We start from the raw sequence: 16659 nt of genomic DNA, 5'->3' as shown, positions 1-16659 counted from the left end.
CAGTGTGGGAGGACAGCATGAGCTCGGAGAACATTTCATCGCGAGTGCGTTTTTTTTTCTTTCTAAGCTTCACTAGCCTCTGGGAAGGAGAAGATCCTGTGATCATTGAAACACATGCAGCTGGTGGAGAAAAAAAAAAGGGACAGCGGTATTTAAAAAGACACATTTTATAAAACAGTCGCTACACTCTTTCAGGGTAAACCTTGCTGTTAACATTACATACATAGCACATGTGCTTTCGTTACAAGGTCGCATTTTGCCTCCTCCCACCGCGTGACTACCCCCTCAACCTTCCCCCCTCCCTGTGGCTAACAGCGGGGAACATTTCTGTTCAGCCACAGGCAAACAGCCCAGCAGGAATGGGCTATACTGAGTGTCCCTGAAGAAAAGCACCCTATTTCAACCAGGTGACCATGAATTATATCTCACTCTCCTGAGGATAACACAGAGAGAGAAAGAACGGATTTTGGTTGAATGCCAGCAAACATACACTGCAATGCTTTGTTCTACAGTGATTCCCGAGTATGTGTTACTGGCCTGGAGTGATAAAGTGTCCTACCATGAAGGACGAAATAAGGCTGCCCTCCCCAGAAACCTTTTGCAAAGGCTTTAGGACTACATCTAGGAGAACCGCAAATGCCAGGGCAAAGTAATCCTTTCACATGCTTGCTTTTAAACCATGTATAGCATTTTAAAAGGTACACTCACCAGAGGTCCCTTCTCCGCCTGCTGGGTCCAGGAGGCAGCCTTGGGTGGGTTCGGGGGGTACTGGCTCCAGGTCTAGGGTGAGAAACAGTTCCTGGCTGTCGGGAAAACCGGTTTCTCCGCTTGCTTGCTGTGAGCTATCTTCTTCATCCCCAAAACCTGCTTCCGTATTGCCTCCATCTCCATTGAAGGAGTCAAACAACACGGCTGGGGTAGTGGTGGCTGAACCCCCTAAAATGGCATGCAGCTCATCATAGAAGCGGCATGTTTGGGGCTCTGACCCAGAGCGGCTGTTCGCCTCTCTGGTTTTCTGGTAGGCTTGCCTCAGCTCCTTCAGTTTCACGCGGCACTGCTTCGGGTCCCTGTTATGGCCTCTGTCCTTCATGCCCTGGGAGATTTTCACAAAGGTTTTGGCATTTCGAAAACTGGAACGGAGTTCTAATAGCACGGATTCCTCTCCCCAAACAGCGATCAGATCCCGTACCTCCCGTTCGGTCCATGCTGGAGCTCTTTTGCGATTCTGGGACTCCATCATGGTCACCTGTGCTGATGAGCTCTGCATGGTCACCTGCAGCTTGCCACGCTGGCCAAACAGGAAATGAGATTCAAAAGTTCGCGGTTCTTTTCCTGTCTACCTGGCCAGTGCATCTGAGTTGAGAGTGCTGTCCAGAGCGGTCAGAATGGAGCACTCTGGGATAGCTCCATCGAATTGTGTCCACAGTACCCCAAATTCGAGCTGGGAACGTCGATTTAAGCGCTAATCCACTTGTCAGGGGTGGAGTAAGGAAATCGATTTTAAGAGCCCTTTAAGTCGAAATAAAGGGCTTCACTGTGTGGACGGGTGCAGGTTTAAATCGATTTAACGTTGCTAAATTCGACCTAAAGTCCTAGTGTAGACCAGGGCTTAGGGTACAGACTGTCTATCTAGTACCACATCCTAAGAGAGGAGACTCCATGGTCCAACTGCGTTGCGCCTGAATCTAGTCCTGGCCCTCCCAGCACCTGTTCCATGGACTCTCCAGAGTTCCAATGAAGCTGTGGACCCTCTGAATTACTGTTTCACTCTTTGGGGACTATGCATTAGTGAAAGCAGAGGACACTCAGACTCTGCAAAGGAATTTCTAAACACACATACACTTCTATTCACAGACAAATCACAAAAGATCTATGGAAAAGTAACAACTGTTCAGGCTACACAGGAAAGATTTTAAGCACATGTTTAAGTCCCTTTTACCTCCTGCTTAAGTGCTTTCCTGAAAAAAAGGTTGCTTTCCTGAACTGAGGCCTTTGTGCCAAATCCTAGTTCCACTGGAATCAGTGGCCATTTTGATATTGCCATGAATGACATTAGGATCTGTCCATAAAAACAAAAGAATGGCCCTACTGGGTAAGACCAAAGGTCCATCTAGCCCAGTATCCTGTCTTCCGACAGTGGCCAGTGCCAGGCGCCCCAGAGGGAATAAACAGAACAGGTAATCATCAAGTGATCCATCCCGTCGCTCATTCCCAGCTTCTGGCAAACAGAGGCTAGGGACACCATTCCTGTCCATCCTGGCTAACAGCCATTCATGAACCTATCCTCCATGAATTTATCTAGTTCTTTTTTGAACTCTGTTATGGTCTTGGCCTTCACAACATCCTCTGGCAAGAAGTTCCATAGGTTGACTGTGGGTTATGTGAAGAAATACTTCCTTTTATTTGTTTTAAACCCGCTGCCTATTGATTTCATTTGGTGACCCCTAGTTCTTGTGTTACGAGAAGGAATAAACATCACTTCCTTATCTACTTTCTCTACACCAGTCATGATTTTATAGACCACAACCATACCTCCCCTTAGCCGTCTCTTTTCCAAGCTGAAAAGGCCCAGTCTTATTAATCTCTCCTCATATGGAAGCCGTTCCATACCCTTAATAATTTTTGCTGACCTTTTCTGAACCTTTCCCAATTCCAATATATCTTTTTTGAGATGGGGCGACCACATCTGCACACAGTATTGAAGATGCGGGCATACCATGGATTTATATAGAGGCAACATGAGATTTTCTGTCCTATTATCTATCCCTTTCTTAATTATTCCCAACATTCTGTTCGCTTTTTTGACTGCCACTGCACACTGAGTGGATGTTTTCAGAGAACTATCCACAATGACTCCAAGATCTCTTTCTTGAGTGGTAACAGCTAATTTAGACCCCCATCATTTCATATGTATAGTTGGGATTATGCTTTCCAATGTGTATTACTTTGCATTTATCAACATTAAATTCCATCTGCCATTTTGTTGCCCAGTCACCCAGTTTTGAGAGAGTCTTTTGTAGCTCTTTGCAGTCTGCCTGGGTCTTAACTATCTTTAGTAATTTTGTATCATCTGCAAATTTTGCCACCTCACTGTTTACCCCTTTTTCCAGATCATTTATGAATATATTGAATAGGACTGGTCCCAGTAAAGACCCCTGGGGGACACCACTATTTACCTCTCTCCATTCTGAAAACTGACCATTTATACCTACCCTTTGTTTCCTATCTTTTAACCAGTTACCAATCCATGAGAGCACCCTTCCCTCTTATCCTGTGGCAGCTTACTTTGCATAAGAGCCTTTGGTGAGGGACCTTGCCAAAGGCTTCTGAAAATCTAAGTACACTATATCCACTGGATCCCCTTGGTCCACATGCTTGTTGACCCCCTCAAAGAATTCTAGTAGATAGGTGAGGCATGATTTTCCCATACTTAGACTATTTAACAAACTTTTGTTAGCACACAAAACCCTCCGTCCAGTGTCCTCACTACTTAGTTTTGGTGAGTCCTTTCAAGGTCTCAGGACTCTCCACTCCTCCTCCTGGTCAATTTTGCCTTCTTGTTCTAGCTCTCTTCTATAATGGCTAGCAAGAGCCTCCCTTTCTAAAAATCCAACCCCTCCTGAACATCTTCAAGTCCCTTGTCAGGTGATTAATTGCTTATTTGCAACCCACCTGAAGTCCACATTGGGAAAACTGGTTCCCCTGGGCTTTAGTCATCTCATTGGTCTAGGAAGCATCCATCTGAATAGAAAACTATTCAGGTTAAGGATTCTGAATTGCTTTACGTTGTTAGTCCACTGCTAGATACAAGGATTTCTCCGAACACCTCCTCTCCTGGGCATTTCAACTCAAGATGGAGGCTGCAGTGCCAAAGTAAAGGCACAGTACAGTCTTACAATGAAAATGACATTCCCAAAACAGAATGTTGTTTGCAGACTAATACAGACAAATAATAATCTGCCACATTAAATAAATACCTGATTCCCTTTAAGCCACCAGAGATACAAACAGTCACAAAGATAAGGCTCAAGACTGACTGAAATTCAGAAGACACCAAAACAAGAATATCTAGTCCCTGAACAAGGGCTACTGCAGAAAAAACTGCAACTATTTTAGTTAGAAACATTGGACAGTTTCCAGGGTAACTTCTTCACTAACGGCTATTGCTCAGAGAGGAATTGGCTGGAATGTTCTGGAATACCTATGAAGTACCTGAAGTTAGATGCAGTAGGGCAGAGCCCTTTGGCCAGCCTATAGACGTGAAAGTCAAAAAACTTAAAGAGCTAAGGGGAGTTTACATATGGCTTGCACTGGAGGCATGAGTCACAAGTGTGAGAATCCTGAACACCTGATATCTTTAGAAAAGCTCTAATCATACAAAGTGAAAGACGGCTGTAATCATGTGACCTAACCGATAAGGCATAAGTTAAAATGATCTTTCAGACAGTGTACAATATTTACCTCAATTTTTGTCCATGACTGGTTGGAGAGGAAGGAGCCGATTCAGAAGATGAAAGATGGCCTGCCCTCAAAATAGGAGAAAGAGGCTGGTCGACACTCTGTTGGGAAGAGACTAGGAATGACTCACTGCTATCTGTAAGGCAAAAGGTAGCAATTTATGTCAACCAATTTCTTGTACTGTTCCTGCATATCCTAATTATAGTCAGTGCCGGTAGCACTCCCTATTGTTAGGGTTTCCTGACAGTTCCCATTAAAGACACTGTTTTCAGTTGCTTATAACTTTGTCAAACTTGAATCATTTGGACTATTTCCATAACATGCCTCTGGCTGAATTTTTTTGAAAAATTTCTGCCAAAACAGTTCAGCTGTTTCCAAAAATGAGGCTAGGGGAAAAATATGTTGTTTTGCCCATGTTAAAGAAAAACTGATGACTCTGAAATCTGAAAGAGGATGGCCTTTGCGTCAAGGATGCGTCTTTCACCATTTTTGTTAAAATCTACCCAAATTTAGTCAAGTTAAAAGCCAATGGGAAAAAAGATCAGTTTGCACATGCTCAGTAGATACTTTGATTTTAGCTGCTAAAAATCTCTGAAAATTTTGTCCTCACGGAGCATACTCAAGCCTCTCACAGCTCTCAATGCCAACTGGAAGGCACATGCACCTTCCCACCAGAGCAACTGAGCCTATGCTATCCAACCCAGGGCTACAAAGGCAGAGCCAGGCCTTCCTTTCAATGGCTGCTTCCAGCTACATCAGGCCCGGGTGCGGCCAGGCACTGAAAAAGAGAGTAGGGATCCTTCCTCTTCAATGCTCCTAATGATCCCCCTGGTGGTACACAGAAACCATGATTGATGAAGCCATGTGATCTGAATGAAGAAGCGACAAAAGCCAGGGAGCGGGCCAAGAAGCCTGTTAAGGCTGAAACTGGTAGTGGGGGCGAAAGGGGAGAGAAAAACTGGGACTGATGGGTGGATGAGACTGAGAACCATGGGGTGGGAGTCAGTAAGGGAAATGGGGAGGAGGGAAGAGAGGTCAGGGGACAGAACACAGATCAGATGAGGAGGTGGGGGAAGGAGGGGAGACTGGGGCTGACTGGCAACGAGACTGTACTACAGTCACTGTGCGGGAGAACTGGGGTGGAGGGCAGACAGATCTAACAAGGAGCTGGGACACCAGAGGAGAACTGGGAAGACTGGGACAAAGCACTGGCATGAGGACACAGACTGGAAGAGGAGCCTGGGGAGGGAGACTAGAACTGGTAACTAGTTGAGGAGGAAAAGGAGCAACTGGGACAGTCTGGGTGAGAAATCAGACTGGCTGGCTGGTCAAGGAGAATAGTACTGGGTGTGGTAAAGAGGAGAGACTTGGGTGAGTAGGTAGATTGGGACTCTGTCAGTGAATTCAGAGGGGAGAGACTGGGATTAGCTCGGCAAGGAAGCTTGGATAAGAAACCTGAAGAGTGGAGACTGGGATTGGGCAGGCAAGGAGAATAGGATTGGGACAAGGAGTGAGAGTTGAGGAAAAGATAGGACTGGGATAGGTTGGAATGGGTCAAACCTAGGGTGGATGAATGGGTATTAGACTGTGCCCATTAGAGAAGACTCCCCTCCAGAATCTGGAATGGAAGAAACAGTTACTTACTTTAACTGCGGTTCTTCAAGATGTGATGCAGATGTGTACTCCACTTCGGTGCATACATACCCAACGCTCCGGAGCTGAAGAACTTTGCCTACCAATACCCTTAGGAGATGGTGCTCACTCCTCATGCTCATAGCTCTTCCCCTGGCTATATGAGGCAGCAAAGCCTCAACCCTCTGCCTCCTCAGGTCCTTTGTACCAAACATCCAGAGATCAGACTCTGATGCAGAGGGAACAGACAATGGGCTGTGGAATACACATCTGCATCACATTTCAAAGAACCACAGTTACTTATTATAACTGTTTCTTCTTCAAGTAGATGCAGCAGTGTATTCCAATTCGGTGACTCACAAGCAGCACCCACTCCAGCAGGCGCGGCTTGGAGACTACCTTAAAAAGCACTGCAAGACTGCCCTACCAAAACTTGCATCCACCCTGGAAGGTGCAGTAATGGCATAATGGTTCGTGAAGATATGTATGGATGACCACATAGCAGCCATGCAAATGTCAATATCGAGACATCCCTGAGGAACCCTACTGACCTTGCTTGTGTTCGCATAGCATGAGCTCGTACCTGCTGAAGAGGCGTAGATCTGCACGATCTGCATGTGACACAAACAGGTGAAGTGAAGCATGAAACAGTTTAGTCCTGTCCAGATAGAAGGCTAGACATTGCTTGACACCTAATGTATGGAAGTGATGCTCCTCCAGAGATGAATGTGGCTTAGGAAAGAACACAGGTAAACATACCACCTAGTTCAAATGAAACTGAGAAACCACTTTAGAAAATATTTTTGGGTATAGTCATAAAGTCACTTTGTCCTTAGAGAACTGTTTATAATGAGTCTCTGCCACGAGAGCCTGCAACTCTCAGACTCTCCTTTCCTTGTGGAAGTTATCGCTACCAGGAACGCAATCTTCTGACACAAAAGTGGAAAGGAACAAGATGCCCGAGGCTTGAATAGACGTCCCATTAAAGCCGCTAGGATTGTGTTAAGGTCCCATAGAGCAACCAGCTCCCAGATCAGAGGATGGAGACGATGACCCAGAGGATACTTGTCTTCAGGGACCACGCATAACCCAGGGAAAAAATCCTGCTGAGATGCTCCGCAAGATGATTCTGAACCCTAGGCAAGAGATTGGCTATCGGAGTGATACTCTCCTCGATGCAGAAATGCCACAACCTGATTGCCTCTTGGCAGAGCATCCTGGAGTGTGCTCCCCCTTCCTGTTCACATAATAAATTATGGTGTGGTATTGTCAGTAAGTATGTGAAACACTGACACATACTGATACAGTCCAGAAAAGCATGACATGCATTGTAGATGGCACGAAGCTCCAGCACATCGATATGCAGTTAGGACTCCTGTTCTGACCACAGACCTTGAACTTTCGGAGATCCCAAATATGCTCCTGAGCACATCAGGGAGGCATCAGTGACAACAGACCTGATTGGTAGGGCTGAACGATGGGAAGCGTCCACCACTGCAAGTTCAGGACCAATGGAGGAAGAGAGACCAATCTGTCCAAGAAGTGAAGAGTCAGATGGTAAACTGTCCTGAGCCACATTTGAAGGGGGCAAAGACACAACCTTGCAAACTGAACCACCTGCGTACATGCAGACCAAGAATCTCAGGTACAGCCAAACTGTGGAGGAAGGCTGACTCTGAAGACTGAGGCTAAAGTGATGAATCGCCTGAAAACAGTCGGTCAGCAAAAACGCTCTCAAACTTGTAGAGTCTATTAAGGCCAGATTGAACTTGATTTTCTGCGTGGGAATCAAAGTTGACTTTCTGGTACTTAGGATGAGACCCAGACAGTTGAGCAAGCACAATGAAAAATGACGTGAGAAAGGACTTCCTCTGTGGACCTGCCCCTAAGTGACCAGTCTTCCAGTGCACGGGAATATGTGGATTCTTTTATTCCTGAGGCATGGGTGACAGCATACATTTGGTAAAAACAAAACGGCAAAAGACAGGACAAATGTGAGCACAGTGTACTGAAAACGGTGTTTCACTATGACGAATTGAAGGAATTTTCTGTGGTTCAGCAAAATCACCACGTGAAAATAGGCGGCCTGAAGATCTAGAGCTACTAACCAGTTGTTCTGAAATAATGCGGGGCAGATAGTCGATAGCGTGACCATTCAGAACCTCATTTATGTGATATATTTGTTGAGGCCACAAAGATTGAGAATGGGTCTTACCCCTCCCTTGGGTTTGGGCACCAGAAAGTGCTGGAAATAGAAGCCCTTATCCCGATGTTCTAGTAGAACCTCGTCCATCGCTTCCAAAGCCAGTAGAAAGCGAACCTGGTCAAGGAGCAGTAACTCGTGACAAGGGTCTCTGAAGAGGGACGGGGAGGAGGGAAGGAAAGGAACTGGATGACATAGCCTAATCTGACAGTGCTTAGGACCCAGCTGTCAGTGGTGATCAAGCCCCAAGCATTGTGAAAGCGAGTTTGCCTGTCCCCAAACAGAGGGGATGGGGAGAAGGGAGTGACAACTGGTACACTGCTCCAGATGAAGGAGTCAAAATGACTGCTTGGGGGGCACCGGGAGAAGGCATGTTGACTGGTCAAACCCAGGACCTGAATGCCTCCTCCTCTGGGACCTATGCCCTTCTGGGGTAATCCCGCTGTCTCAGGGGAAAGGCTGCCCAAATGCTCTCTGTGGACTATACTGCTGCTGCTGCTGACCACCATAGCTGTGTCCCTGTACTGCCACCATGTACACCCCAAGGACCACAGGGTAGCCCTCGAGTCCTTGAAGGAGTGCAGATTCTCATCCATCTTATCCAAGAAAAGAACTCGGCCGTTGAAAGACAAATCCTCTATCACCTGTTGCACATTCGGAGTAACGTCCAAATTCTGTAGCCAGGATGCCCTTCTCATAGTTACTGCTGACACCATCACTCTGGCCAAAGTACCTGTGTTATCCAGTGTGGACTGCAACGAAGTTTTAGCCACCAAGCAGCCTTCTGTGATAAATGTCTGAAATTCCTTCCTGGAGGATTCGGGCAGCTGGTCCACAAACTTAGACAAAGCCAGCCAGTTCACAAAGTCATATTTGGACGGCAATGCTGCAGTGAGAGATTCTTATGCTGAATGTTCTTGGATACCTGGCAGCACCCTGATAGAATCTTGCAGAAAAACCTCGGAAGGAGTTTAAATATCATAAAAACACATTTCTCTTAATTGGACATAAAAAGAGTGGTGACAATATCAGGACACTTTTGTTTGGATAAAACAGTAATTAGTTTTAAGATTAAGGCCTTAATTAAGTAGAAATTAATATTAGTTTAAATTTAGAAAATCCAACATAGCTGACCAAAATGGCAGATATAGGGATGATGTAGTGGAAGATTCCATCTCAAAGATACTGAATGACATAGTGGAAAATTTCATTAATGATAGGGAATGATTCAGCAGAATCTTCTAGAACCTCCTAGAGTCCAAGATGGCATCATAAGGGGGCAGAGCTAGACAGGAAATCACATGTAGGTACACGTAACCAAGCACATGTAAGTACACATGACTATGTGACATCATAGGGAGGGGCCGAAAAGCTGGAAGCTGATTGGCTGAGCCTGAAAGAGCAACCAGTATAAAAGGCCGACAGCCAGCAGGCTGAAGTTGTAGTGGGTTTGAGATTTGGAGGAGGAGAGCAGAAGCTGCAAGACACCTGCGAAGAAAAAAAGCTATCTGGAAAACATCTACCTGAGAAGAAGCAGAAGCAGCAGTAGAACCCTGAGGTTGTCCTGGCAACGGCTGCCATAGCAACTCAGCCAGCAGTCTTCGCCAGCAGCAGCTACCGAACAGCCGCAGCGACCAGCAGGCTTCCGTATCTGTCACCGGAGGGCAGCTTTCGCCTCAGTAGTAGTGTCTTTCTCCTGTGGCAGACAATATTAAGCACAAGCAGACAGTGCTTCCTTTTTGACAGATCAGAAGGACCCTATTGATGATTCGGAGAGTCATAAGAATAGTAGAAGCAAGTGTAGTCTTCTATTCACTACCAAGGAATGTGTGGGTTTTGCCTGTAAATAAAGGTGGATGCCAGTGCTCTGAGTGAGATAACCCATAACCCATAACCATCCAGTAGTCGCTTGGCCAGCACTTATTGGATGTTAAATGTTAAAAGTCAAATAGTGTTAAGTGAATGGTTACATTGTTATATGTTATATAGTCTGTGTCTTATTTGCTGTGCCGCTTGATTTTAAACTGTAATTCTATTGTGTTTTTTCATGCTTTACTCATTTCTTCTTCAGAGTAGCAGCCGTGTTAGTCTGTATCCGCAAAAAGAAAAGGAGTACTTGTGGCACCTTAGAGACTAACAAATTTATTTGAGCATAAGCTTTTGTGAGCTACAGCTCACTTCATCGGATGCATGCAGTGGAAAATACAGTGGGGAGATTTTATATACACAGAGAACTCCAACCCCTCAGACAGAGACAAACACCTACAAGATCTCTATCAAGCATTCTTACAACTACAACACCCACCTGCTGAAATGAAGAAACAGATTGACAGAGCCGAAAGAGTACCCAGAAGTTACCTACTACAGGACAGGCTCAACAAAAGAAAACAGAACGCCACTAGCCATCACCTTCAGCCCCCAACTAAAACCTCTCCAGCGCATCATCAAGGATCTACAACCTATCCTGAAGGACGACCCATCACTCTCACAGATCTTGGGAGACAGGCCAGTCCTTGCTTACAGACAGCACCCAACCTGAAGCAAATACTCACCAGCAACCACACACCACACAACAAAAACACTAACCCAGGACCCTATCCTTGCAACAAAGCCCGTTGCCAACTGTGTCCACATATCTATTCAGGGGACACCATCATAGGGCCTAATCACATCAGCCACACCATCAGAGGCTCGTTCACCTGCACATCTACCAATGTGATATATGCCATCATGTGCCAGCAATGCCCCTCTGCCATGTACATTGGCCAAACCGAACAGTCTCTACGTAAAAGAATAAATGGACACAAATCAGACGTAAAGAATTATAACATTCAAAAACCAGTCGGAGAACACTTCAGTCTCTTTGGTCACTTGATTACAGACCTAAAAGTCGCAATTCTTCAACAAAAAAACTTCAAAAACAGACTCCAATGAGAGACTGCTGAATTGGAATTAATTTGCAAACTGGACACCATTACATTAGGCTTGAATAAAGACTGGGAGTGGATGTGTCGTTACACAAAGTAAAACTATTTCCCCCATGTTTATTCCTCCTCTCCTCCCCCCCACTGTTCCTCACACATTCTTGTCAACTGCTGGAAATGGCCCACCTTGATTATCACTACAAAAGGTTTTTTCCCTCTCTTGCTGGTAATAGCTCACCTTACCTGATCACTCTCGTTACAGTGTGTATGGTAACACCATTGTTTCATGTTCTCTGTGTATATAAAATCTCCCCACTGTATTTTCCACTGCATGCATCCGATGAAGTGAGCTGTAGCTCACAAAAGCTTATGCTCAAATGTTAGTCTCTCTAAGGTGCCACAAGTACTCCTTTTCATTTCTTCTTGTTTTTCTGTAAATACCTAATTGCTTCAATAAACGATTATTTCAGTTTTCAAAGAATTACTGCTTGTGTGTCTATTCTTGAGCAGAAGGCTGTATCTGTGTCCTTTCTAGGGTTAGCAAGACTAGCTTGCTCTGGGAAGCCCTCTGCGGGTCAGAGACAAGCCCCCTGGTAATACTCTGGCAGTTCCACAACCCTGTTTACCCTTTTTGATAAATTAGACAAATGTGTAGGTAATTTAATTAGCATCTAAATTTTAGGGTAACTATGCCTGACGGTTAGCAACACGCATCTGCAACACGCATAGACAGGAGGTGTATGTCTTCCTACCTATCAGGTCCATCTGTTTAGAGTCCTTAACCTTGGGAGTGGATTTGAATATGCCCTGCTAGCCGCTATAGTTCACTGTGGTTACGACGAGAGAATTTGTGGTCAGATGGGAGTAAAAACCTTCAAATGCCTGCACTGAAACAAAGCAACGGTTCTCCATGCGATCCACAGTAGGCTGTATCAAAGCTGGCATGCTCCAGAGAACCTCAGCAGGCTATAGGAGTGCATCGTTAACAGGGAGGCTGCAGGATATACAACAACCTACGTGTGTTCTCCTGCAGAAACTTGGCTTGAATACCCAGGGAAGCAGCTATGTGCCGCAAAAGGTACACCCTGAAATCCTCCGATGCCGAAGGGGAGGAAGAGCCAGGCACTTCAGAATCGTTTAGGGACAAAGATGAAGCGGTTAACTGTGCCAGAGCCAGAGCTTGCTCCAGGATTGACAGTGCTAATGGGATGACTCTGGAGGCTCCATGAGGGGAAAGATCACCAGTGCCTGGGCCTGTGGCAGACCGATGGTTACAGCCACACCTGCCCAGTGATTTTGCTTTACAGAAAGATGAGAAGTGGGACTTCCATGACCAAGAAGCAGCCCACAGATTCCATAGAGGCCACTAGTATGGGTTAAACATCGGTGGCCCATATGCGCCAGGCCAGGAGACACCGTCCCAACCACAAGACCAGTGCTAATCCTGGTACCCATAATGCTCCATGAATGGCCACCAATGCAGGTCAGGCAATGGAGAGATAGAGTGGAAGAAGATCCCGACTTGGATGTCAAGGAGTCCCAGGTTTCAGGGGATAAAGGTGGAGCCAGCACAAGGGTGCGAGCAACCAGTCAGACTCAACTGTAGTGGAGAACGAAGAGGGAACTGGTACCAACAGTGAAAACAGTACCACAAACACCAAATATGCCTCCCAACACTTCTGGTGTCAGAAGCAGTATTGATCCCAATGTTGGCAGCAGTACCAAGTTGACTGATGGTGCCAAAGTGGAGAGCAGTGAGTACCACCCCAGTAACATTGGTGGCATCGACAACAAGAGTGCCAAAGAAGTTCCTGATGCCAGTACTGAGCCCGGTACCGGCCCTGCTTCCAGTGACCATGGAAGGGAAACACTGAGTGCGATGCCAACAGATCCACAGGTTCAGCAGCCCAACAGAGCTATAAACGATACAGCCCTGGCAAAGTCCTGGACCAAGGGAAAGGTTGGGACAGAAAGGAAGATGAGGTCCATTGCCACCTGATCTGGAAACAGCCGGTGCCAGCATCGCCTTTGTTGGTACTGGACTCAACAGACGCCCCAGGGCCGGAACCAGAGTCAACAGTACGGGGTTTCTGACCTTCCTGAGTGATACTAGCGACCAGTTGACAGGACCTGCTCCCTCCCACACTCCAGCATTCATATCATGCTCCTTTGGGAGGAGAGAGACGAGTCCTCACGTGATCTGAAGCAAATCTCAATCAGTCTTATGCGACCTTTTCCTCAGCACACTCAATGAGGAGCGATTCCTCCATCTCTTTGGAGAAGCATGAGTTCCAGAACATGAAGCTGCAGCACTCTCAGAACATGAGGGCAAACATAGATCTCAGTGATGATGATGGCTGCATAGCCTGTTCAAGCAGGTGCTGCTTTAGATGAAGATCCCTGAGGATGAAGGCCATCTGAGTCCATTTTGTGAACGATTTGCAAATCAACCAGCACTGCTCAACGCGGACTTTGCCTAAGCACAGCAAGCATCATTGTTGGGGATTGCTCCCCTACACAACAGACAATGTTTAAACCTCGGTGAAGGCATCACCAGGGAAATACTTAAATGAAAGGTAATTAACACTAAACTAAAGGTACTAATTAACTATATACAACTAGAAAAGTCACTAAGAAATAAAGAGGTTGTGAGATTAGGAACCACACAGAGCTCTGACTCCAGCCACGGGCTACAAGAAGCAGCTGAGAGGGGTCGGGGTGGCACCACCTCATATAGCCAGGGGAGGGGCTATAGGCACGAAGCGCAAGTGCCGCCATCTATGGGTACTGCTAGGCAAAATTCTCCAGCTCTGGTGATTTGGGTAGGCACACACCTAAGTGGAAGACATAACTACATCTACTTGAAGAAGAAATATTAGATTTCTTTTTTTAAAACACATTTCTGAAATTACAATTATAGGGTACTGCAACATTAACAGAAAACACAATGTTCCAATCATGCCCAGAATCTAAAAGCCATCTTCCTGTAATTCACAATTGCTCACCAATGTGTGGAAGCAATGTCACAGTAACAGGAGCAAACATTAGACATTGTTTACAAAAAACAACAAAGAGGGGAACTATAGTCATTCAGATTTTCAAAACAGACAATGAACCATTTTAGCAGCCCAAATAAGCCGAGTCTAATTCTGCCCTCCATTACTGCCCATGCAACTCCACTGACTATATAAATAGATGAGGCTATGCAGGGAGGTTTACAGCAGCTGTGAAATCCCAGTTAATCTTCCAAGCAGAGTTACACTTAGGATCTGCTTTTGAATAAAACACTGATTACCACAGCTAGAGTGGATCATATGGGCATACTCTAATTATCCATTTAAAAAACTGCTTAAATTAAGGGCAGTAGGTTTGACACACACCCCCACACACACTTCTAAAACACTTGCTTTCAAAGGCTTAGTTTCTAATTCACTTATCATATTTTGCCTATAGCTTTCTCTTGCCCTTAAACAGGTGATAAACGTACAAAAGATTCTCAATTTTAAGTTTCCTAATGGAATCTTACTAGAAAAACACCACCACAAAGAAGCAGTAATGGTTTACCTTCTGGAAGTATATGGCTATTGACGTTTCTCTCCACTTTGGAAAGAGGAGTAGAAGAAAGACGTCTGGAGGAAGAGACTCTTCTTCGTGGAGTAGTTAGATGATTTTTCAAGACATCATCATGCCCAGGTGTCACATATCTTGGACCTCTCGGACTGCTAAGAGAGAAATGCTGAGAGCCAAGGTTGTCTTCTACGAACATAACTCTGTGTTGAGAAGCCAAAGGGAATCTAACAGCATTTCGTAAAGCTAGAGGGGACGTTGTTGGTGTCCTGCTTGCAACTGCACCTTGAATGACTCTATGCTGGTAATTTCTGTAGGCCTCTTCCAAATACTCTGCCTCTTTTTCTAGTTCTTTTATCCTAGCTTTGGTTTTGGCGACAAATTCAAGGTCAGAATCTGGAGAAGAGTTGCAGGTCCGAGAATGCTGGTGATAACCAACGTTTGGAACATCATCCGCCACAACAATATCAGTAACAGCCCGGTTCTTCAAGAAAACACCATCTACATAAATGTCATGAGGTACAATCCTATCACCAGTGAAGTCAACGACAGAACGATCAACAAGAGAAGGTTTGGGATTCCGATACACTTCATTCTCTAGAACTAAGTAAGTAAAAATTTCACACACAGAGACAGAAAGAAAAAAGCACCCATGAATTTCAGGAAAAATCAGAAGAAATTATTTGAATTATGATTTAGTCACATGATTCAGATGAGAAATTGATGACAGTGGATTTTAAATACAAGGGTTTTTCATTTGAAACGTAAATCATAACCATTAAAAATAAAAAGTTGTATTCAACTACATTTGATGTTGCTGCTTACAGTTGCAAGTTATCAATGATTTATGTTTACAGAAATTAATATTTAGATCAAATTGAGACAAAAAATAAAATCAGAAAAAAGTTTCATATTTTCTGCTACTACTTCAGTTATCACTGCACCTTAATAATACACACTTATCAGACAATTCCATAGAATGCAATGACACTTGATGACAGCAGCTCTAGTAAGCCACTCAACCCCATTTTTCAATGGTTTATAACTTGTCTGTTTTAAATTATATCAAAGTGAAACATGGCATGCAGGCTGTCAGCCTAAAAAAATAAGTATTGTTTCTGCTATTTTTAATTGAGACAAAAATATGAATGGTTAACTGATATATATATAATATATATAGAATCCAAACACACATTACTAAAAACAGCTGCAAAACAAAATTAATTTAATTAAACTTGCAAACTGTTAGAGCCCAGTCATGTGCCACTGATTTCAATGGGAACAGGGGCATGCCCTCATAATGCTTAGTTAGATACCCAATATATTAGTCTATTAAAACAACAAAATCAAAACAACAGAACACCAAGATATTGCTTTCACTGTAAAGTTTAAGGTGACTCCCTTCCACTAAAGATTAAAAGAAAAAACTGTTACCCAAAATCAGTTATATTGCATGTGTTAACTGTCTCAGTGTTAGTACTTCTAGGTTAAGAAAACACACCAGAAATATCTGCAAATACCATCCGTAGAGAAGTAACTTTGTCAGAGGTCAACACATATTGCATAATAAAAGTATTCTTATCAAATACAAAGAAAAGTTTGTTTAATCACAACAACCTTATCTCTGACCCAAAATAAGTCAGTACTGTGCCTTCCACTAGCGAAGTAAAGAGTTAATCATGAAATAATAGTAAAAAACAAAAGTTACAAAATGACACCATGACACACTGATCAGCTTCAAATGACAGTTGACATGCAGTATAAACATTATTTCATCAAAAAATATTATGTGCTTTTCATTAGGGCCATCGTGTGATTAAAAAAATTAATCGTGATTAATCACACAATTAAAAAAGTTAATCGTCATTAATCGCG

At 44.4% G+C, this 16659-nt stretch overlaps 1 protein-coding gene across 12 annotated transcripts in view; it reads right to left on the bottom strand.

Annotated features, from left to right (window-relative positions):
* OFD1 (OFD1 centriole and centriolar satellite protein) overlaps positions 1-16659 on the bottom strand; it is a 66212-nt gene that overhangs the window by 21334 nt on the left and 28219 nt on the right. For 10 of the 12 annotated variants that reach the window (XM_073355046.2, XM_073355102.2, XM_073355026.2 and 7 more), the window contains 2 exons: positions 14782-15387; positions 4462-4594 (listed from right to left, as the gene is read on the bottom strand). In XM_073355046.2, the coding sequence (XP_073211147.2) occupies positions 4462-4594; positions 14782-15387 (739 nt within the window). The remainder of the gene's footprint in view (positions 1-4461; positions 4595-14781; positions 15388-16659) is intronic. The other 2 variants (XM_073355056.2, XM_073355113.2) reach the window with 2 other exon arrangements.

This window comes from Lepidochelys kempii, chromosome 1 (genome assembly GCF_965140285.1).
Source record: "Lepidochelys kempii isolate rLepKem1 chromosome 1, rLepKem1.hap1, whole genome shotgun sequence".
Classification (NCBI taxonomy): domain Eukaryota; kingdom Metazoa; phylum Chordata; order Testudines; family Cheloniidae; genus Lepidochelys; species Lepidochelys kempii.
This window is presented reverse-complemented; position numbering and strand designations above follow the sequence as displayed.